Genomic DNA, 22,744 nt, shown 5'->3' with positions numbered 1-22,744 from the left:
GTAGGGAAGCGAGATGAAATGAAGTTCTTTCTTTTCTCATCTCCAGAAGATTCCCACACGTTCCTTATCATGCCATCTCACACATTTAATAACGTCCCACATATGTGTCTTAGATTCAAATAACTCCACTTACTACACACTGCACGACTAATAGTATTTATTTAAACAGAAACAGTAATCTTAGTATTGCTGATTAGGATAAACACGGGTCCACATGCGAGGAGACACGTGTTTTCTCTTTCCTAATGAAAGTGATGTGACTCGTGTACCAGCAGGGGAATGTCACTTTCGCCCTCGCACTGCAGATAATTCACTCACAATTAATTGAAGTATTAATTGGAGGAGGACTGCGTCTGCGCTTTGAATTGTTATTGCCAATCATCATATTGAATTGATTTGAAACGCTGGTTTTACGTCCGTTCAGTACTGAAGCAAATGTCTGTTCCTCATGTTCACCCTGAAGGTGGGACATTTAAAAAAAAAAGATTTGCTTTGTCATTTTTTATATTTGGGTCTTTAGGCACGTCCAGCAAAGCAAAAGGTTGATTGAAGTCACGCTGGCCAACAAGCTTCTAGCCAATCGTTTCATATGTCCTGTAGGTGTCTTTTACCTTTGTGCTCTCCGAGCTGCAGGAACATGCTGTCGGCAGCATGCTGTGTCCACCACCTCTCGGCCCGTTTCATATACCCTCTCTTTTGGAGGTTGTTATTTGTCGCAAAAAATGGCAGACAGAGAGACTTTTGTTCCATCTGACACACTATGCGCCTCATACCTTGTGTACCACACTGACCCCCATCTTTCTTGGGCCTGCATTAAGAACGACACAGCACCTGTCTTGCTCATAATAACGGTACCAGCACAAAGGGATGTATTCTGCTGCTGGCGGGAGATGGGGCGATGGGGAGGGATGAAGAAATGAGCTCAGAATCTTTTTAGAAGTCAGATTCAACAGCATCCTGGGCCCTGATCAAACACCAGGAAAATTTTTACATGTTCTCTCGCATGAATTGAAAGAGCTGTTTGACTCCGGCGTTGAGCTCTGGTGCTCACAGTTTGGATTGTGTCCACAAAGAAGAAGAAGAAAAAAATGGCGAGGAGTGATAGTTTCTGCAAGCAATGTCGGCTGTGGGTTTTTGCTGAAATTAACATTATTTTCAGTAATCTCAGTAATGTCTGTATATGAAATAGTTGATTCACTAAACCAGATTAACACAAAATAAAAAGGTTGTGACATAAATATTAACATGAGAAAATCTGTAAAAATGTGTAAATCGTATAAACATCTTACTCCTGGCTAAAAGTTTAATGGTCTCAGATTCTACATTATCAATCGCACCCTCAGGTAAGAAGAAACAGATGGTAGAGTCTAAAAAAAGGTTTAATATAATAGGGACTAATACAGTCAGATATGATATGTGGCATTTCACAGTTCAAATTTGGATTCTGGATTTATTCAGCTCATTGCTCACAATATACAGTGGTTGATACATAGTTCAGCATAAACAAAGGTCACCAAGGTGACATAATATCACCATGATTTAAACTAACGAAGAAAAAAAACATGCAGTTTAAATTTTAAAAGTTCCAAGAGTCCAAGACAGACGGGACTCCGCTGTAATCCGTTGGAAGTTATGGGAATTATGGCTCATCCTTGCTCGGAGGTATGGTACAGGATAGACCCTGTCCAACCCTAACCCTAACCCTGAGTGGGAAGTTCCAGTTGCATATTGTAACATGCCCGTCATTCCACACACGCTGGGAAATTCCCTATGGTCACCATTCACCAAGAAGTGAAGAAACCCATTAACGTGAGCTCCACACTGCCCCCCCTCGATCCGACGGTTACACTACATCACATAAAATAAAAAAATTAAAAATAATAGTTATAATAACTATAATAATTATAATGAAAATAATAATAATAATTGGTTACGCATCAGAGGTCCTGGGCCCTGTTCAAACACCAAGAATTTTGTTTTGACTCGGCCGTCAAGCTCTGGTGCGCACAGTTTGGATTGTGTCCACGAAGAAGAAGAAGAAGAAATGGCGAGGAGTGATAGTTTCTGCAAGCAATGTCGACTATAAAAAAAAAGTATATAATTATTGGTTAGGCATCAGAGGTAGACAGTTAGCATTAAGGGCCCACAGTGGTTTTCTTTAGCCGTGCCATGAACAGGGGTTCGAACCGCCCGACCTTCTGTACCAAAGTCAGCAGTGTAACCCACCCAGCTTTACCAGCAGTTGCATTGCACTCGTTCAGCCCTTTGCCAGTGAAGAGCAGTACATGATATTAATACATGCTCGTGTTTGAGTACGGATTTACGTATGTGGCACCATTTTTTTGAGGGAACATGTAAACACTGCATTGAGGGCCGATGCCTTGGGGAGTGTGTTCGTTTCGGCAGCAGGCAAAACACCCAGAAAATGAGTTTTGGTATGTCGGATGTCTTGCTGCCCCATATAAAGCAGCTGAGGACGGAAAGGAGGAGGATGAGGAGGAGGAGGAGGGGAAAAGGGGGTTGAGAATTGGACAAGGACAGGAACAGACGGCGATGATGAAACAGGGACAGACGGGGGCAATGCCCTCGACCGGGAAGAAAAAAAAGGGAGAGTGGCGCCTGCTGAGGTGAGTCTGTCCGCCGGGCTGGTGCCTGCCTTTGTTTGGCCAGAAGATTACTGATTACCGAACATACATGTCCAGGAAAAAACAGATCTATAAACTCTCTCTCTCTCTCTCTTTAGATTTTTTTTCATTCATTTTGTGTCTTAGCACAGTCACACTCACGGTGTTCGTCACGAGCTGAGTCACGCCGACAATGACCTTGTGCTCCTCTCGCATGTGGGGCCCACAGCTTTCCTCTCCGTCCCTCACAGAAAAAACTAAAACTCATGTGACGCTCCCCCTTTTTGATTTTTAACAAAGTGCAGGTAGATTGCAAAAAGTTGTATTTTTTTTTTTTGTGACACTGATGTTGTGGTCACCCAAAGCAAGCACACGGGCCAGCGGGGTTATCAGTGAAGGAGACAGACTGACGCGGGACATGTTGTTTCACTAATTGAGTCCACACTGGCGAGGCGATCCGTAAGGACTTTGAAGGTGTAATGAGAATTCAAATGGCCCCTGATGTTATCAATGGGCACAGCCCGCCCTTCATCAGTTCGCACCTCTATTTTGCCTTTTTTCTTATTTCATCTCCGCCGCTATTGATTTCGGAATTTACTCACAGTCTGATGTTGTTGTGGAAACGGTTTTCTTGCAGCGACAGGTTAATTAATCTTGAGGTGTTTATCGTCGCAACAGCGATAAGAGTGCGGGGAAATTATTCTCTCAGATTTAGAGTTGTGTGTTGTGGGTTTTTTCAGAGCAATTATTTACAAGGCGTGTTTTTATCATTGTGCTGTTTGTCATTAAATGTGCACCGTTTTTTTTTTCTCCATTTTTCAAATATTCATGAATCTACAGTATCCACAAATTGCTAACAGTGCTAGGAAATTAGAGATTATGTTTTTCGGTGAAACAAAGGCAGCTGCTTTTTGTCTTTTTGCGTGTTAGGTTATTCATTATGTAGTGAAGTAACAGAAAACAATAGCTTGTGTATTTAGATTCATAAAGTCATTGTGAACGCTGCTGTATAAAACATGTGAAGCAATGCCGTATCCCCCCCCCCCCTCCCCCCCCCCCCCGCTGCTCAGAGGAAATAAACCTCATCAGATTACATTAAATTCCTCTTTATCTAATAGATATTGAAACACCTTGACTCTCAAAAAGAGTTTTTTTTAATCCCGGCCGCTCTCAAGGGGATTCAATTTGGTGGCTCTGCGGGTTATGCAAAAGCGTAATGTGTTGAAAATGAGCGGCTAATTGTTCCATTTGAGAGGTTGTAATTACATCCTTTAGCCCGGGTGGTGGATATTCCAGAGTGTCTCCTTCGCCACGGTGAAGGATTTCCTGTTGCAGCCCAGTCAGCCATGCCACACGTTGACCCACGCGGCCTTGGCCTTTTGCAGTGGGAATTCCCAGTGCTCGTTCCTCAATTTGCTCAGAGACAAAGTCACATCTGAGGATATTAATAAGCACAACAATACAGAATCGTACTGTAAATAACGATGGTCTGCAGCAGCAGGTTGCTCATGAGTGGAACTGTGTGTTTCGGTCTGTGGAAAGTGATTTAATATTAAAGTTCGGGGTTGGTTTGACGTCGCTGTGCAATCCAAAATAGATCAGGGAATTTCGGGGGAGAACAGTTTGCAGAACTGTGCCGAAGAAGAAATGAGGAGGTCACAACTTCCCCCCGGGAGAGTTAGGTAACTGCTGCCCGGAATGGGGCCGGGCCTGCGGGCGTGATGAGGCAACACTGAGCCAAAGTGTATATAAACACCGGCACTCTGCATGCTCAACCATCAGCCAGTGGAGAGAGAGAGAGAGAGAGAGAGAGAGAGAACGAGAGAGAGAGAGCTGACAAGGGTCACGGGAAGATCTGGAGAAACCACTTGCCCAGAAAAATCATCCCCCGTCCACCACTGGAGCAGAAGATTCGAAAGACACCGCGGTGCTCGTCGGTGGCCTGACACCCATGAGAAGGAAGACCTGTAAACTCTTCACAGGATTTCACATCGGAACCGTTTGAACCTCCCACATAATGAAGGCATTCAGCATTGCAGTTGCAGTGACACTCGTGCTCGCCTTTGTTTGCATTCTGGAGAGCTCTGCCGTCCCGTTCCCTGGGGTAAGGCGTGAACTTTTAACTCACTTCATTTGCCCATGAGCTATAAAATGTTTTGGTTTTTTTGTCGGGGTGCCAAGATGGCGGCTCGCTAAAACATGCACGATCCGTTCACAGGTGCAAGAGCTGGAAGAGGCAGGGAGCAATGACACTCCAGCCGCGGCACATCAAGAGACGTCAATGGAACCGTGGACGGTATGTTCAATTGACTGGATGAATTAGGCCAATTACTGTGAGCAGGTTCAAATTCAAGTGGCGGCGTTTTCCCCACAGAGCAGCCTGGCGCTGTCTCCACGCAGGGGGTGGGGGGTGATGGAATGCTGGGGAGAGAAAAACGCCTCGTTCACGTCTCTTGTCTCCCACACAGGTGCCGAGTCACATCAGGCAGAAGCGACAGAGCCACATCTCCCTTTGCCGCTGGTGCTGCAACTGCTGCAAGGCCAACAAGGGCTGTGGCTTCTGCTGCAAGTTCTGAGGATAACCCGCAGGAGCCTCGAAATATTAATTTATTGTGCGTTTTTTTGGGGGGTCATTTCTTGGCCTCTTTTTCTAATTTTGTATCGTTTTTAAAAGAGGTACGATTCATGGAAGAGCACTTGAAATAAACGCAGAGCTGCTCTGTGTATTTTGTTTGTATGTCTGTGATCATTTCACTCCGAAACTCCTTTTTGTTAAATGAATGACATGTCAGTCCAGATGTGACTGGTTCTTTATCTTTATTCAATCTCTAGTAAATAATGAGCTTCTCATGCATATGAACAAATGTCTTTGTTGTGAAAAAGGGAATTTGCTAAATGGTGTACCCTTTGCGCAGCATTTGTGACATTAATCACAACATATTAAGTGATAAAAGGAAGTTTAACCAACACTCCTCAAAACCACTGCAGGTGGTGGCAGGCGGCAGGTGGTGGCAGGTGGCAGCTTTCAGGCTGCAGAAAAAAAACACGAAGACCCTCACGATGACTTATCATAGCGAGATGAAACAGATATTGGGGACGAGCTCAATTTGAAGACTTGTTCGGTGATTTGTGTATTTGGTGTGTGTGAGCCTGTAGCGCAGCGATGCCACTCCGGTATCTACGTGAAACATTCAGAGGACAAAACATTGAAGTACTGAGGTTTTCAGACCAGATCCTGCTTTCTCAGCCTGTTATTTCAGCAATGATTGGTCAGAAAAAAAGTCGCCCCTTAGCCCCTTCAACATTCCACGCGCGATATCTACTATTAAGCTCTGGCAAAAACACATTTAAAGCCAGGGCAAAGAAGTGAATTTGTGTATTTCAAGAGTAAACCCAAAATGTGTGTGTGTTAGTACACTAAACAGCAGTGGCAGCCACCGCAGCTGCACAGAAGAGGGAAGAGCACTTTCAAAACTGCAACTCTCTTCCTTTTGCTTCTTTTAGATTCACACACACACACACACACACACACCCCACTGCGGTGCTCCAAATAGCCTTTAACACTGCCCATATCATAAAACCATTTAATAAAAGCTCATAATTAATAGATATAAATGTTCTCTAGAACATATTCCATCATGTCTTTCATCTACGATTACATACAAAAGGGTTTGGCCACCATGGCGACTGAATGTCAATGTTTGTGTTCACAAATCATTTCTGCTGATCCCAAACTGGACAGACGTCTTCATACGAAGTTGCATAATGCGAGGCGGTCGACTTAAATCGCTCCCCTTCAAACACCTTTCCATCAACTGAGGGCAGAGGCTTGTGGCTCAGACTTTTTGTGACTTCATAGGGGTTTTCAAGTGGACACCCAAAGTCCCCCCCCCCACCAGTGTTTCGCTGATTGCCCCACGACACCTCAGGGGGGCTCGACAGTAGAACCAGCGTCCTGGAACCCCCCCCCCCCCTTCCCTCAGGAATGTCCATCCATCACGCAGCTCTCCCCTTGCCTCTTTTTTTAAATAAAACTAAACATAAGAGAAATAAACCATAGACAAATAAACTCCTCTAGTGTTACTATCGTTACTTTGCCCGGACCCCAGAAAAGAATGAGCAAGTTTCAAAGCCGTGCTGTTTGGGAAGTGCAAGCGCAACACCGCAGCAATGAGCTGACAGCAGCAGCAGCATCAAAGACCTTGCAAGAATAAACAGGCACATAATTTGCGATAAGCTGTGACCAGCCTGCCAACACAGGAATGAAACTCCTATTCATTTCAAGCCACAAAGCATGCACTCTTAGAAGAGATGTGTTAAAAAATGACACACAAAAATGTGTTGTTACACATTTAACACACTGTGTGTGGATTTCTACCTAACAGTGTAAAAAATGCGTAAAGAATGTGTAAAAAGCTTAACACAGTGGATGTGTTGGACAGTGAATCTGAATTCCGCCCAGCAACAGCGTCATCCTTTTTTCTCGGTCCTCCATATTCGCGCCCCAGTATGGAAAAAGTCGCCACAGTCGACAAAGGAGAAGGATGGAGACTGCTTCGTTGCTGCTGTCAAACTCCATGGTAAGCACGATTTTATCTTAAGGTAATAAAAATATGTCGACGTTTCGAATCATGTGGAAGTTGGTGTTCAAGTTAGGCCATGTCAGCGTTTAGAGTAATGTTCGAGCCGTTAGCGCTCTCGTTAGCTAACGTCACACTAGCTAGCCGCCACTATTCGACATTCATTTAAAATCAAAATATCCCTGCTGTAACTGTAATAATCTGTACCCAGAGAATATAACGTCAATGTTCGGTCAGTTGCTGGAAGTTAACTGACTGGCTGTTGTTCCATAAAATTACCATTTTATGTACCCGGTGTCCCTGAACGTCACCTGAGAGCCGCTACGCGGTCATACTTGGCTCTCATTTCCAACAATGACACCATGTAAAATTAATTTTGGGACATTTTAGTAAGACAGTGGTTCGTTTCTGTTAAGTCGCCGCAGCAAATTGATTGCCTCCACTCCTTCAAAAATGTATGAAATGTCATGAAGTCACATTTTCAAGACTGCAAGGGCTTTTATTTTTGAAACGATGAGACAGCGACGGCGTGCTGTGGCCAGCGCGGCCCAGGGGAGAGGGGGGTAGGAGGAGAGGGCGAGAGAGAGGAGGAGAGGAGGAGAGAGAGGAGGAGAGGGCGAGAGAGAGGAGGAGAGGGAGAGAGAGGAGGAGAGGGCGAGAGAGAGGAGGAGAGGGGGAGAGAGAGGAGAGAGAGGAGGAGAGGGGGAGAGAGAGGAGGAGAGGAGGAGAGGGGGAGAGAGAGGAGGAGAGGGGGAGAGGGGGAGAGAGAGGAGGAGAGGGAGAGAGAGGAGGAGAGGAGGGGAGGAGGAGGAGGGGGGGAGAGGGGGAGGGAGGAGGAGAGGGGGAGAGAGAGGAGGAGAGGAGGAGATGGGGAAAGAGAGGAGGAGAGGGGGAGAGGGGGAGAGGGGGAGAGAGAGGAGGAGAGGAGGAGAGGGCGAGAGAGAGGAGGAGAGGAGGAGAGGGGGAGAGGGGGAGAGAGAGGAGGAGAGGGCGAGAGAGAGGAGGAGAGGAGGAGAGGGGGAGAGAGAGGAGGAGAGGGGGGAGAGAGAGGAGGAGAGGGCGAGAGAGAGGAGGAGAGGAGGAGAGAGAGGAGGAGAGGGCGAGAGAGAGGAGGAGAGGAGGAGAGGGGGAGAGAGAGGAGGAGAGGGGGAGAGAGAGGAGGAGAGGGCGAGAGAGCGGAGGAGAGGGCGAGAGAGAGGAGGAGAGGAGGAGAGGGGGAGAGAGAGGAGGAGAGGAGGAGAGGGGGAGAGAGAGGAAGAGAGGGGGAGAGGGGGAGAGAGAGGAGGAGAGGGCGAGAGAGAGGAGGAGAGGGGGAGAGGGGGAGGGAGAGGAGGAGAGGTTTGGTTTTCAAAGGCCCTTTATTAAGACATTAAACAAACAAATTAAATGATTGTGACCTCAACATTTTGAGGGTAAGACAGTAAAAAAGGAAAAATTTCAAAAATTAACAAATAACTCCCCTCCCTCCCCCACAGAGCACAAAGCTCCCCCAACAGCCCACATCCGGCTGAAGGCCAGCACATCACCCATCATCACAAAGTAGGTGTGTTCCACCCGCAGTCTGGCTTTCAGTAACCCTTTCAGAACCGGCATGGGTTCCACACTGCCCACGTTCTGGGCCCGGTTCCTTCGTGTCAGCCATATGGCCAATTTTGCAGAACCAGATAAAAAGTTTAAAAGAGTGTGCACAGTCTTTTTCTTGGCACAGTATTTTGGGCCAAAAATAAATAACGAAAAGGAAAAAACCTCCCCAAGCCCTTGGAACCACACCTTCAACAAATCAAACATTGGCAACAGGCGAGGACACTGAACAAACAGGTGAACCAATGTCTCAGAGTGTGAACAGAAGATACAGCCCTCCCCTAGCTCCGGATCAAGGTGTGCTCTGTATCTGTTCGTAGCTATCGCCCCATGCACAATCCTCCACTGGAGGTCTGCTGTCCGCTTCTCAACGGGCAGCTTGTACAGGGACCGCCAGCTGCCTTTCGGGGAAATGTCTGGGCCGAAAAACTCAGTCCACCTCGACTCTTCTATCCCTGCCAGAGAGTTCAGAGTCAAGGTCTTTACACAGGCCTGATAGAGGTTCTTCTTCCCTGCCTCCTGAAATGTGACCAGGTGAGGGGTTGTGAAGGACAGCAGCTGGTTTCCTCCCTCCTGCCACGCCCCCACAGCCGGGGTGATGGACAGGGAAGGGAACCTGTACTCACACCCCTCACTCCACTGGTCACACAGGGTGCGGTCTTCAGCCAGTGCTCTCAAGGTTGGTGGCAGAGCAGCACAGACTTCCTCCACCACTCTGTGGACCAGCCTGGCAGAGGTGATGTTGCTGGTCTCCCTCAGTCTGTTGACTGACGCCGCCGTCATCCTCATCAGATGGCCTAGTTTGGTACATCCAGCTTCTCTGAGGTTGGCTCGGAGGCTGGCAGACTGCAGCGTCCGGGTCCTGAGGAAGTTGCTGAAGAACAACGGTTCTTCAAACACCCACAGGCCTGGAGTCTCGTTGACGTTGCGTGTAACCTGGAAAATCTGCCATGCCTCCAGCACAGACGAGTAGAACGGCGTCAGCCCAGTCAGGTCCACGTCCCCAAGTTGTAGGAGGAAGAGGTGCTTGTCATAGCCCAAACGTCCAGCTCTCCTCAGCAGCAGTCGGGCTGTGTCGCACCACCTCGGGACACAGTTGAAAAGTAGTTTTTGTGCTGACTGTAATCTAAATGATGCGATCCTTGCCTGGATGTTTATTAGTCCCTGTCCTCCTTCAGCCACAGGCAGGTAGAGGGCAGCTGCTCGGATCCAGTGTTTACCTGACCAGAAAAAGTCCACGATGGATCTCTGAACTTCCTCTATCAGGCCTCTCGGTGGCGTCAGGGCAATAAGTTTGTGCCAAAGGGTCGAGGCAACCAAGTTATTGACCACCAGAGCTCTTCCCCTATAGGACAGCTGGGGTAGCAACCATTTCCATTTAGACAACCGAGCACACACTTTCTCCTTCACTCCCGCCCAATTCTTCTTTTGAAAACCCTCTGAGCCCAAAAACACTCCTAAAACTTTCAACCCCTCCTGCCCCCACTCAAGCCCCCCAGGCAGACTAGGCATCACCTGATCCCTCCCCTGTCCTACCCACAAGGCTTCACTTTTGGCCCAGTTGACCCGTGCAGACGACGCTCGTTCATACAACGACAGGGTGTCCTGCACATTCTGAACATCCTGCTGGTTGGAAACCAGGATGTTCACATCGTCTGCGTAGACCGAAAGAGCCGGAAAATCCTGGTCGAGTCCGAGTGACCCAGGCACTGTGAGACCACTGAGTCGCTTCCTCAACATACACAGTAATGGCTCAATAACGAGACTGTACAGCTGACCTGAGAGAGGACAGCCCTGCCTGATACCTCGTTTTACTGGGATTGGCCAACTCAGCCCTGCCCCCATCTTCACCAAACATTGTGCATCACGGTACAATACACCAACCCAAGCCAGAAACCCATCACCAACACCAAACGCCTTCAGTGCAGAAAACAAATATGAGTGATCAACCCTATCAAAAGCTTTCTCTTGATCTAAAGAAAAAATGCCAACACTTAAATTATGATATTTACATAAATCAATTACATCACGCATAAGAAAAATATTGTCCATAATTGTTCTGTCAGGAATGCAATAGGTTTGGTCCGAGTGTACAACTATTTCCAGAATGTTTTTGAGTCTATTTGATAAAGCCCTTGAGAGGAGTTTGTGCAGAGGAGAGAAACTGGCCTCCAGTTCTTTAGTAAGGCCAGGTCTCCCTTCTTTGGCAGCAGAGACAGCACTGCTCGCTGACAGGAGACAGGAAGTGATCCTGTCCTGAAGCATTCCGATAAAACACTGTGAAAATCAGCTCCCAGAAAGTTCCAAAATTGTTTGAAGAAGTCAGAGGAGAGACCATCAATTCCAGGTGCCTTTCCCGAAGACATCTGATGGACAGCGGTTGTTAATTCCTCCATCGTCAGGTCAGCGTCGAGAGCAGCTTTCTCTCCCTGGTTGAGCTGTGGAAGCCCGTCCAGGAGCTCCTCACGGCACTCCTTGCTGCACTCCTCCGCCCCAAAGAGATTGGCATAGAAACCCACCGCATGGTTCCTCATCTCTCCTGGACTGGTGGTCACTCTGCCTCCTGGAAGTTGAAGGCAGGTCATCTGCTTCCTCTGAGCCGCTGACCTTTCTAGATTAAAAAAGAAGGAGGTGGGGGCGTCCATGTCCTTGAGCTGAAGGAAGCGAGACCTAACTAGAGCTCCCTTCACTCTCTCCTGCAGAAAGGAGCTCAACGCCAACCTCTTCTCCTTCAACAGTTGACCTGTTGAGGGGTCTGGGTTATTGTGTAACCCCTCTTCAATGTTTTTAATGGTGGTTTCCAGCTCCTGGACAACTACCTTGATTCTAGCAGTCGAATGGGAGGTGTACTGCTGGCAAAAACCACGAATCTGTGCTTTACCCACCTCCCACCACATCTTCAGAGAACTAAAGTTTGTTTTCTCAGCCCTCCACTTCTGCCAAAAGCATTCAAAGCTCTGACAGAAATGACTGTCCTGCAGGAGCTTGTTGTTGAAAAACCAGTGTGATTTGACCCTGTTGCCTGGTGAGATGACCAACTCTACACTAATGAAGTGGTGGTCAGTGAACCCTACTGGACTGATATTACTGTGTGCTAGTCTTGAGCTGAGGCTTTGAGAGATGTAAATCCTCTCAAGTCTTGCTGCACTCACCCTGTTATTGCTGACCCTCACCCATGTGTACTGCCTAGATTGTGGATGCTTCACTCTCCATGCATCTAAGAGATCTATATCTGTGATGAGGCTGTTGAGGCTCTGAGCTGACTGTGGGTGGGGTTCCTCACTTGTCCTGTCAATGGTGAAATCCGTGGTGCAGTTAAAATCTCCACCGATGATGAGCTGATCCTGCTGGTAATTCCTCAGCTCATTTCTTAGGATTGTTCCCTGATTTGGAGCGTAAATATTAACGAAACAAAAAACTGAGCCTTCTACTTCTGCTCTAACAATAAGCAGACGGCCCTTCACCACTTCAGTAAAAGATAGGAGGGTTAGCCCTGCAGATGCTTTGAACAGCACAGCTACTCCTGCACTGAAGTTGGTGCCATGGCTAAGGACCCTGGGACCTTCCCACCAAAGACCCCAGTCTGTCTCGTCTGCTGGAGTAGTATGTGTTTCCTGTAGGAACAACACATCTGTATGTTTTAGTGTCGAGAGTTCAGAAATTAGAGCCCTTTTCTGTCTGTCTCTCCCTCCATTGATGTTTAAAGATCCTATCTTAAGGCTCCGCATAAAGAGTTCAGAAAAAAGGAAACAAGTTGAAACAAGGAGAGAAACGTAAATAGAAGAAAACACCATGTGATGCATGATCGTTCTATTTCCTGGTCTTTCTTACAGGTCGAACTATCGACACCTTCCTCAAAGCTGTGATGTGCTTTTTAAGTCGGAAGCGTTTCTTTTCATCCAACAGATCAAACCCGACCACCCTTTTTAGTATACTAACAGATCTGATGAATTTATCAATGTCACTGAAGTGATCGCTCACTTTCACTGATTTCTTGAAAGTCTCATCTAGAAAGTTGTTAATTTCCTCTAGTGAGTAGAGATCAGTGCTCTTGACAGGAGTTTCACCAACTGATGTTGTGTCTGACCCCGAGTCATACTCCATGTCATCTCCCTGAGCTGGTGCCTGGCTAGTGGGTCCCCCCTGTTCTTCACTGGGGGTGCTCTCTGTCTGCTTCAGTCCTGACTGCTGCCTGTGCTTGTGATGGTCCTGCACACTGAGAGATGCTCAGGTTTCCTGCAGCCACCGACGCCTGCTGCCTCTCGGCCAGAGTCTGTTCCACCTCCACCACCTCGAGCCCACCAGGCCCACTGGGCGAGGCGGACTCGGGACCGGCCGCGTCACCGGCCGCTGGCGCCGCATCACCCGCCGCTGCCCCGGCGTGAGCGGCGCGCACCAGACGCGGACGCGGAACCAGACGCAGACTCGGAACCGGCCGCGTCACCGGCCGCCGGCGCCGCATCACCCGCAGCTGCCCCGGCGTGAGCGGCGCCACGCGCCGCATCGGCGGAACCAGACGCGGAGCCGGACGCCGCCTGTCTGTGAGGGCACGCATAGCGTTTGTGTCCCACGTCTCCACACTCGAAGCATTTCACACTTCCCGAGCTTGCATACACCACGTAGTGCCCATCACCGTGCTTGACTCTAAACGACACCTCCAGAGTTTGCGTGGGCGAGTCCAGGAACATGAAGGCCTGTCGCCTCAGGGACTGGACGTGCCTCAGTTTGGGATCCTTACATCCCAGGCTCAGCGTCCTGAAGCCGCTGGCCAACTTGCCGAACCTCCGCAGCTTGTTCTCCAGCAGCTCGTTGGGGATGAACGGGGGAACCCCGGACACGGTGATCCGCGTGGAGGGAGCTGACAGCGGGGACACCTGCACGAAGCTGTCCCGGATGAACACTCCGCTCTCGACCAGCTGATGGACATGTGGCTCGTCCTTCAGGAACACCACCACGGCCCTGTTCATCCGAGACGCGAAGAGCAGCTGGTCGTTGGTCGCGAAGAGCAGCTGGTCGTTGCTGCTTTGATGAACTTATTTCCCTTGAATTGTTATTGTAGATGATAGAATTTTACTGATAGTTGGTTGGTTGGCCTGCCCTCACTACTGAAAAAATCATATAGAGGAACCACTGTACTGATATATCACTAATTACTTGAATAAATATAATTTTTGTGTTATGGGGATATTTAATCACATTTGACTTTGAAATTAATTCAATTATCATTATCACAAATAATTGAATTTGATGTTTACTTAACTTTTTTGTTTCATGTTTACAGGAAGGGAGACATGGGCAGGAGGAATCTGTGAAAGTCGTTGCAACTATTTTCAAGAATGGAAATGAATTGAAAAGAAAAATTTACAGTGTCCAAAGCACAACAGAGCTTTTGGAAAAAACAAGTGAATTGGGATTGGTCCTTGACCGGATTTTAAAATTTAACACTGATTTCCAAGAGTTTACTGATGTTGAAAGTAGTGTGCAGATTAGTAACCTTGACAGATTACAAGTGCACTTTTCAGAAGCACCTCATCTTCAAACTGTCCCAAGAGAAGTTTGTCAAACTCAGGTACATTTTTACCATGATTTTTTGGGGGTCATGTGTTCAGATTGTCTAATTGTGTTTAAGAGAAGTCAGAGGGTCTAACTTTCTGCCCTGCTCTTAATTATCTGTTCAGCCTACACAGGTGCCTGATCTACAGGCTGGTCTGAGGCCTCTGCTTGAAATGAAAGTTCCAGAAATATTTGATGAACTCCAAACTAAGGGCACCGTTACAGAGAAGACCAGGCTGAAACTTGTTAAAGTTTGCATCTCTGACTTGGTGGAAAAGCATGGATTGTAACTACAGTATATGAACGTAAAATGTTTATGTATTATTTTTGTATCTTTTAAGAGTGGTTATACAAATAAGCCCACTTGTCATGATTGGACTTTTTTAAGAATGTAAAGCATAGGTGCCTTGAATGTAATTGTGAATGTTGTAAGAGTATGAATTGCAATGGGGGGATAAAGTAGACGTTCTCATTTGTTTGTTAACAGTTGCTTTTTAATCACACATTTGACTGTAAGTGCTTCTCGTGTCATTTTTAAAAGAAGAGAAAAAAGGGTCATTAGTTGTTGTTTGTTTGTTTCAATAGTTATCCCTCCACTACTGAAAAGGTGGTTCTTGCAAAGAACATCATTACCATCTTCCCGTCCCTAAAAGTCCAAATTGATGGCAGAGGAGAAGGCTCTGTGAGTATAAAGTTTCTTAGTTAAAAACAAATCATTAAAACATATTGGATCGCTTGCTCCTCTCACCAGGTCTACTTCCAGTCAACAATCTTCTGTAACTGTAATAATTATTTAAAGGAGCAATATTTAATATGTTTACTGTATTAAATCATAAAATGACAATAATATGTCATCAGATATTAAGCATGCTAAGTTGAAATACTTTCTTTTCTGACAACAATGCTAAAGCCAGTATTTTCTCTTTTGAATTTTCCATTCCGGTCCGGCACTATTTGATGTTCTTTTTTCATTCTTCTCAGGAGCATTTCTTTGATCCAGCATCACGCTCTGGGTTTTTGGAGATGAGACTTCGCAATATCCGCCGGAAGTTAGAGGAAGGTCAGTGCCGTTACAGTAGACACAAGAGGGGCCGAGATGTTAATGAGATGTCAAGTTCTGTGCAGGATGAAGGGGACAGCAGTGACGTCAGAGAGTTCATCAACCTGATGAAAAGGCTGAGGCCTTCTGCAGAAAACATTTCCTCAACCAAATCAGCGATGCAGAAAACCTTCACCTGGCGCAGATCGTGGATATCGAAACATTCACCCACTATGGAGGAAATCTTGCAAGAGTATCCACGCTTCTTCGATATACCAACTGGTGGGTGTCTTTTTGTACCCCTTGCTATGTAGATTCAAGCAATTAAAAACAAGCCATTCTTTTTGTGCCATTATTGACAAATTAATTGATGAGGTTTATTTATATTATGTGTCTCTGTCCACTGCAACCACCCAGCTTGATACAGAGTTTGGTAAATTGCATGAAGGAAAGGGGTACCTGTTCCTAAGGCGGTGGGAGGCCAGCATCATGCCAAAGCTGAAAGCTGTTGCTGCAAGCGAGAAGGGTGATGTTGCATCTCTTGTTGAAGGGATGGAAGACCAGAGTGATGGTATGTACTAAATGTTACATTTAATTTCTTCAATTTTGCCACAAAATAGTTTAATATGCTTGTTTACCTCTCTTCTTACCCAACCCCTGTTTCTTGTTTGCAGATGAGAATTGCTACATGATGTTGGTCGTCCTTACTCATCTCCTTCCACCAATTGAAGCAAGCCGCTGTAGCGTCAAGTCTGCGATTAAGCGACTTGTTGATTTTGTACCGGTATGTTTGTTCGGAATCTTGAGTTAATGTTGATAATCCTCGACAGGGTGTCTGCAGGTCCTTAAAATGTCTTGAATTAAATTTTATGAATATTAGGCCTTAAAAGTCATTGAATAGTCCACATTTCTGATGTGACAAATCGTTAAACTTATTTAAGGAGAGTAATATACACATTACGTTGATGCAAGGCTATCAGAAAGCAGTGTCAACAAAGAAAAAAGCTTAGGCCTGCACACATACTCCAAGCCACACACGTTTAAAACATGTTGCTTGGAGTATGTGTGCAGGCGTAACCTTTTCCATCTTTAATGTCAAATATGTACCTTTTTACTTTATACTTGCACTTACCTGTTGGCAAAATGTAGATAAGCCTAACTCACTCTAATAACCATATTCCTACATAAAATCTACTTCTGTATGGGACCACATACTTACCTGTATACTTAACTGCAATGCTTAAATAAGAAAAAGTGGATTTATTTAAATTTGGTAATCTAATATCTTGATGTCTTAAAAGCATTTAATTTAATTAAAACAGTTCGGAATATTATATTCCATTCTGACAATAGATCCTCTATCCTACACATTAGTCCTTATAAAGAAGAAATGATTTGCATTAATATCGTTGCCAAGAAAGAGGACAAAAGCAGAAAGAGACATTGCTGTGTCAGCATTCAAACTAATAAAACATTACATGTACAAAAATAATTATAAGGAGCTAGTTCGCAACATGTTGCTGCTGAACTTAACTTGACTTATTTTTATATTCTGATTTTAGGCAGGAAGCACCATTGCCTCCCTCTACAATGCATCCCAGGATCCAGCACAGAGCACACAGCCACAACTAGTTTGCATTGGTCATCTAAGGGAAGGCTCACAGCAGTGCGTCATTCTGGGCAAGTCAGACAAGATTGCTATCCCCTTGGATGAAAGCCTGGCATGTGCTGTGGACAAGCTCTTCAAGCGCTACTGGGTATGCAACTTGGCCTACCCAGCCCCGCTCAGCTCTGTGTTCTCGTACTTCGAGTACATTTACGACTTACCCATGTCAACAAACAGGAGAGCAAAGGTAATGGAACTCATTTCAAAAGTCAGGTCTATTAATTAGATCCCACCAAAATGTACATTTGTCCAAGATGTCAGTCAAGATTCACACAGATAAAGAAACTGACGTGGCATCTTCGTGAAATACATGTATTGTCAGAGGGATTGAAGTTCACACTTACTTGCGGCTAAGATGGTTGTCCAAGGACATACCACAGCATTAATTAATTTGCGAAACACCTTTCTAGAGAGCACCAAATAACAGGTACCACTGTTGTTGAGCCTTCTCTTCAGACCATCCCAACATTTACAGAGTCCACAGGGGCCATCGACACAACTCTAGAGGAAAACATAGCTGAGCCTTCTGAGGGTTTTAAACCTCTTTCTTCAAGTGACAGTGCAGCCTCATTTGTGGCAAAAATGTATGCTGGGTCAAATGTAACACTAATGGATGTAACAAGAACTGTAACTTGTGTTAAAGAACTTGTGGAAACAACCATAGCTACATTACAAAATTCAGTGTCATCCGTGTTCAACAATATGGGTGTACCACATGAACATGAACTTGTGCTACCACTAATGGGACAGTTTGAAAGTGCCAAACAAATGTTTGATGACATAGACACTCCTTTTAAAATGAATACACACTTTTCCGAAAAATTTCACCTCATCAAGCCAAAGGAAATTTTTCTTGGTCACAGGGCAGATACTGTGCGGAAACAAGGACAAGTGAAGCATGTTTTGGCACCAGACACTTGTCAGTATATACCAATACTTGAAACAATCAAATTTCTATTTAGTAATGACCAAATGCAAGGTGTCTACTTAAAAACCAAGAAAAGGAATGACAACATGATGCGTGACTATAGTGATGGGTGTCAATTCTCAAGTCATCAAGGATTCCAACTGTATCCAGAATCCCTGCAAATTCAGTTGTATTATGATGATGTTGAGACAACAAATCCTTTGGGCTCCAAAACAAAAATCCATAAAATGGGTGCTGTTTACTTCACTCTACGGAATTTACCCCCAGAATGCAATTCATCCCTAGCTCACATTCACCTATGTGTGTTATTTAATTCATTCGACAGGGAGACATATGGGCTTGGTAAGATACTAGAGCCACTTCTTGAGGACATCAGAGTCCTTGAAAACTGCGGTATAGAAGTTGAAGTTAATGGACAAACTCAAAAGCTGCGTGGAACTCTTTCAATTTTGACAGCAGATAATTTGGCAATACATCAACTGTGCGGCTATGTTGAAAGCTTTTCTGCAAACAAATTTTGCCAGTTTTGTTTGATCGATAAGCAAGAAATTCAGTCGGTGTTTGATGAAGACAATGTTGTAAAACGCAGCAGGGAGAACTATGAGCAACATGTTAGGTTTTGCAATCCAAGCTCAACTGGTGTTGAAGGAAACTCTTGTTTGAACAGTCTGCAATATTTCCATGTAACAGAAAATACATGTGTGGACATAATGCACGATGTACTGGAAGGCGTGGCTCCTTTGGAAGTGAAGCTGCTGTTGCGCCACTTCATTTATGAAGAGAAGCTTTTCACGTTAGAGCAACTAAATGACAGAATTGCTGGTTTTGACTATGGTTACATGAATGACAAAAAGTGCCATTATCAATTTGAGATCTTCTGAAAATGCTGTGAGGCAAATTGCCTCCCAAATGTGGTGTCTCTTGCAAGTTTTACCCTTTTTAGTGCGAGATTTCATTAATAGGGAAGACCAGTTTTGGAATCTGTTCATTTTGTTGAGGGAAGTCTGCAGCATCATTTTTGCACCTGTTGTCAGTGTTGGGCTTGTTGTGTTTCTTAAGCAGCTTATCATAGATCACCATATGCTTTACAAGAGGTTGTTTTACCGAAATCTTATTCCGAAGCACCATTTTATGGTACATTATCCAAGAATGCTTTGTTTGTTTGGACCTCTTTCTCAGTTGTGGTGTATGAGATTTGAGGCAAAGCATAATCCAATGAAAAGGCAAGCACATGTGGTATGCAATTTCAAAAATATTGCCAAAACTCTTGCTTATAAACATCAGGTTCAACAAATGTACAATTTGGAGCTTGGTGACCCGTTTTGTAAAAAATACAATGTCGACAATGCCTTTCCTGTGAACATTGGTGCTTTAAAGAAAGCTGTCGTTATACTTGAGGGACTAAAGTCAGCCCTACACACAGATTTCACAATGAGTAGCATCATTTATGTTACACATTCGCTGACTGTAAATGGCCAGACATACAGGACTGGATCTGTGCTGCCACTCAAGACACAGCATCAAGGGGAGCACTTTATTTTGGAGAGATCATTCATGTTATACCCCAAGGTGAGGCATTCCTCTTTCTTATTAGAGTACTTGAAGGTTTTTGTAGGTGTGCTTCCGTCGATGGTTAATTGATGTCATGTTCAGAATTCAATAACATGAATTTTTGTACTTGTGTTATATATATTGTATTACAAATGAATTTATTGCATGTGAAGTTTTGAAAAAAGGGCTTTTTTTTTTTTTTAAAAGGGTTTAATATGAAATCTTAAATAAATGACTAATGAATGTATTCTTGGTTTTCATTATTTTTAAATTAAAGAAAACATTACAAATTCATTTACACACAATTAACACTTTTAAGTGTTTATCTGGTTTACACATGTTTTACACATAATGTGTAAAACTTACACAATTATGTGTTAAGCTGCGTAACAGTTGTTGTGTAAAATGGTTTACACATTTGCTGTGTTGACTTTAACACAACATTTGTTGTCCCTGAGCACACTCAGTAGATGTGTTGAAATTCAACACATGTTGTCATTTTTAACACATCACTTCTTAGTGTGTACAGTTTAATGTTTTCCCCATAGCAGACTCTGTGTGTGTTTGTCACTGAAATCATATTTGTTTTGAAAATTGATCATTTTCACAATAATCAAGTCCTCGCGATGGGTGATCATTTCATGTATTGTGATGTCATCACAAACACCACGCTCACTCAAAGAGCAATACTGCAGCTGACATCCCTCAATATTTATTGTAATTCAACGGCGGCCGTTTGTAATTGTCTGTCACTCACTTCACGTGATGGATCCATGTGGAAACATGGAAATATTTTTTCAATAAATCCCGGCCTGACTATTTGTCTTCCTATCTGTCTCCGAGCATACGTGCGTGCATATACACACGTATGACTTGGAAGACCTTGAATGTTCGAAATTTGTAGGATCGTCATCATTCGCCGGAGAATGTCATTGACGTGACAAAAAACGCAGCAGCTCCATCCAGCATGTTTCAGTGTGTTTTACCACCGTGTGACATCAGATGCTTCATATGTAACTTACGTGATGACGTGCGTCCCTTCTGGGTCATATTCATACTCTTCTACTTCTTCTACTTCTACTTCGGATTGAATCGTTTACGTTCGTGCGCGTCACGCTAAATATCGGCGTCTATTTCTCCTTTCTTTTCGTATGGGAAGGTCCAGTGTACCCTACCTGCTAAAGGAGATAGGAAAGGAAACATTGGAGCACCTTTCCTAAACATGTAGAGAATCCGAACAGCTCTTCTCATGGCTGCCGAAGAAATGTTTCAGGGTCAAGTCAAGATTTAGGAAACTTCCAAAGCCAATTTGACAATTCAACCACCAGCTTTACACACGTGGACCTGGTAAGTAGGGGTGCGCCCCCTGTTGGAAGGCCAACATTACAACAACGTATGACATTTTAAAAATAATTTTGTTACAATATACCTAGAAATGAAGGCTCAACGCGAAAAATAATTAGTATGCCTAATACTGAATTAAAAAACTATTTATTAAAGATAATGCTAAGCATCATGGTCCACGGACGTTACGTATTGTACGTCAGCTACTTGTGCCATTCAAGGTAGTTTAGCCAACACAGTGGCACAGAAAATTAGTTCTGTTTACGGAGGCAGAAAAACGTCTGTTCCTGCCGATATCGGCGGCCTCACCTGAGCGACCCCTCTCTGACTTGCGCGCGATTAAAAACATGGTTGCGGCGGTCCGCCATGACGCAGGAGAGACTCGCGCTGCGCCACTGTCCCCAACAGAGACGCTTTGAACAATTTGCACATTAATGCACCAGCGAGTGACTTTGTCTCGTCAAACCCTGAGCGCCAAGCCACATTTGGAGCACGCACCCACTAAAGTGTACGATGAGCTGCTGTCCGAGCAGTTTGAAATTATTATTTGACAGTAATTTCACACTTATAATTGTGCTGCAAAAGTGCACTCGGCCATGTTGTCGTGTGCTGTGCAAGTTGGGCTTTCGGACCGGTTAAAATACTGTGCGCATTTGGACACATTCTTGTCCGCCGTGTGCAAAGTGATACTGTTTTACTATGTTGTCTGTTGTGTGCATTTTTTTTTCCTGGCTTAAATTAATATGCCGATTAGGATTTGTGTGCGTGCACGTGCCCGATGTCAAAAATGTACCTCTTATCACAGCACCCCTGACTCAAAACTTCTTCCCGCGGCTCTGGCTTCACACGCAGCAACAAGCTGGGGGACAGACTTGAGGTAAACAAACATGTCGGCTCAGCCACAGAGGAAACCGCAGAAGCAGGCGGGACAACCCTCCGTCCCTTTCATGCCAGAGAGTTAATGAGCAAATGGGAGCAAGCGGTGCAGGCAGGTGGTCAATCTCAAAGACAGTCGGGCGTCTACCTGTCTGCCGCACGATAGGGACATTCACCAACACACACCACGGGTACGACCACGGCACTGGCGGTGACAAGCTGTGCGAAATCACCGTCTTCCATTCCGCCTTCTCCATGACAACAGGTGAATCTCTCATGTGAAGCACAACGGTATCAAGTCCGCTCCTGGTAACAAAGATATGCCCGGGTCATAATTTAAGGGCCCACCATCTACCAAAGCCGAAAACGGATCAAAACATTTTTTTGGAACGTTATTATTTGCGTTTCGCCCCCTGGGGAGTTTATCGGAGTGTGTTGTTCAGCTCTGATTGGTTTGCTTACGGGAGCGGGTTCATTTTAATTAATCACTGTGTTGGTGTGTAGTGTGCAGTTAGTTCCCGCTCTGGGTTGTGTACTTGACAAAGTCTGACAACAGGCCGTATATTTGCATTTTTGACATTTTGTCATATAGGAAAAAAGCGCAGGTATATTTAATGACATTAATGACGGCTGCCGTACAATAAGGGGAGGTCCTGGTGGGGGTGTTTTCCCACAGCGTCCCATGTGTCACAGGAGGCGGTAGCACAGGAGGAATAATGCAAAAAAACAAAAAAATTAACTGTGACTTTCGAATGGCGTGCACACAGCTCGTACTGCAAACTGCAAACAATGAAAGCAGACCACATATGAAAAATAAATGTTTTTAATTATGATTTTGAAGAAGATACATTTCTATATAAAAGGGTTTTCTTTACGCTGATCACTTGATACAGGGCAACGTGTTCATACTTTGCTTCATACTTTCAAACTTCGATGACAGAATATACACATTTTATCTCTCTTCCCACGTCAGCCAAAGCGCTACAAAGACAGTAAGATCAC

The 22,744-nt window shown here is 45.0% G+C and overlaps 2 protein-coding genes across 4 annotated transcripts; both read left to right on the top strand.

The window, feature by feature from the left end:
* Window positions 1-4,391: 4,391 nt before the first annotated feature.
* Window positions 4,392-5,350, top strand: LOC118314439 (hepcidin antimicrobial peptide). Its single transcript, XM_035640902.2, has 3 exons — window positions 4,392-4,728; window positions 4,843-4,920; window positions 5,093-5,350. The coding sequence occupies exons 1-3, from the start codon at window positions 4,642-4,644 to the stop codon at window positions 5,198-5,200; spliced, it is 273 nt and encodes a 90-aa protein (XP_035496795.1). The 5' UTR covers window positions 4,392-4,641; the 3' UTR covers window positions 5,201-5,350.
* Window positions 5,351-7,105: 1,755 nt separating this feature from the next.
* Window positions 7,106-19,900, top strand: LOC118311913. 3 transcript variants are annotated; one of them, XM_035636079.2, is made up of 8 exons: window positions 7,106-7,204; window positions 14,067-14,354; window positions 14,464-14,624; window positions 14,924-15,020; window positions 15,320-15,659; window positions 15,795-15,948; window positions 16,052-16,161; window positions 16,940-19,900. In XM_035636079.2, the coding sequence occupies exon 8, from the start codon at window positions 17,626-17,628 to the stop codon at window positions 18,850-18,852; it is 1,227 nt and encodes a 408-aa protein (XP_035491972.2). In that variant the 5' UTR covers window positions 7,106-7,204; window positions 14,067-14,354; window positions 14,464-14,624; window positions 14,924-15,020; window positions 15,320-15,659; window positions 15,795-15,948; window positions 16,052-16,161; window positions 16,940-17,625; the 3' UTR covers window positions 18,853-19,900. The 3 variants fall into 3 exon arrangements, with proteins under 3 accessions (XP_035491972.2, XP_047191603.1, XP_047191605.1); XM_047335647.1 differs by having other exon boundaries at window positions 7,152-7,226; XM_047335649.1 differs by lacking the exons at window positions 7,106-7,204; window positions 14,067-14,354; window positions 14,464-14,624; window positions 14,924-15,020; window positions 15,320-15,659 and having other exon boundaries at window positions 15,773-15,948; window positions 16,940-17,870.
* Window positions 19,901-22,744: the final 2,844 nt, after the last annotated feature.

This window comes from Scophthalmus maximus, chromosome 1 (genome assembly GCF_022379125.1).
Source record: "Scophthalmus maximus strain ysfricsl-2021 chromosome 1, ASM2237912v1, whole genome shotgun sequence".
In the NCBI taxonomy this organism is placed as follows: domain Eukaryota; kingdom Metazoa; phylum Chordata; class Actinopteri; order Pleuronectiformes; family Scophthalmidae; genus Scophthalmus; species Scophthalmus maximus.
Note: the sequence above shows the minus strand (reverse complement) of the source record. Positions and strands in the feature narration are given on the sequence as shown.

Excerpts from the sequence above, each read along its gene's own strand:
- LOC118314439 (XM_035640902.2), top strand. The coding sequence starts at position 4,642 with ATGAAGGCATTCAGCATTGCAGTTGCAGTGACACTCGTGCTCGCCTTT. Across the intron at positions 4,729-4,842 it reads CTGCCGTCCCGTTCCCTGGG|GTGCAAGAGCTGGAAGAGGC; the intron begins GTAAGGCGTGAA and ends ATCCGTTCACAG. Across the intron at positions 4,921-5,092 it reads CGTCAATGGAACCGTGGACG|GTGCCGAGTCACATCAGGCA; the intron begins GTATGTTCAATT and ends TCTCCCACACAG.
- LOC118311913 (XM_035636079.2), top strand. The coding sequence starts at position 17,626 with ATGTATGCTGGGTCAAATGTAACACTAATGGATGTAACAAGAACTGTA.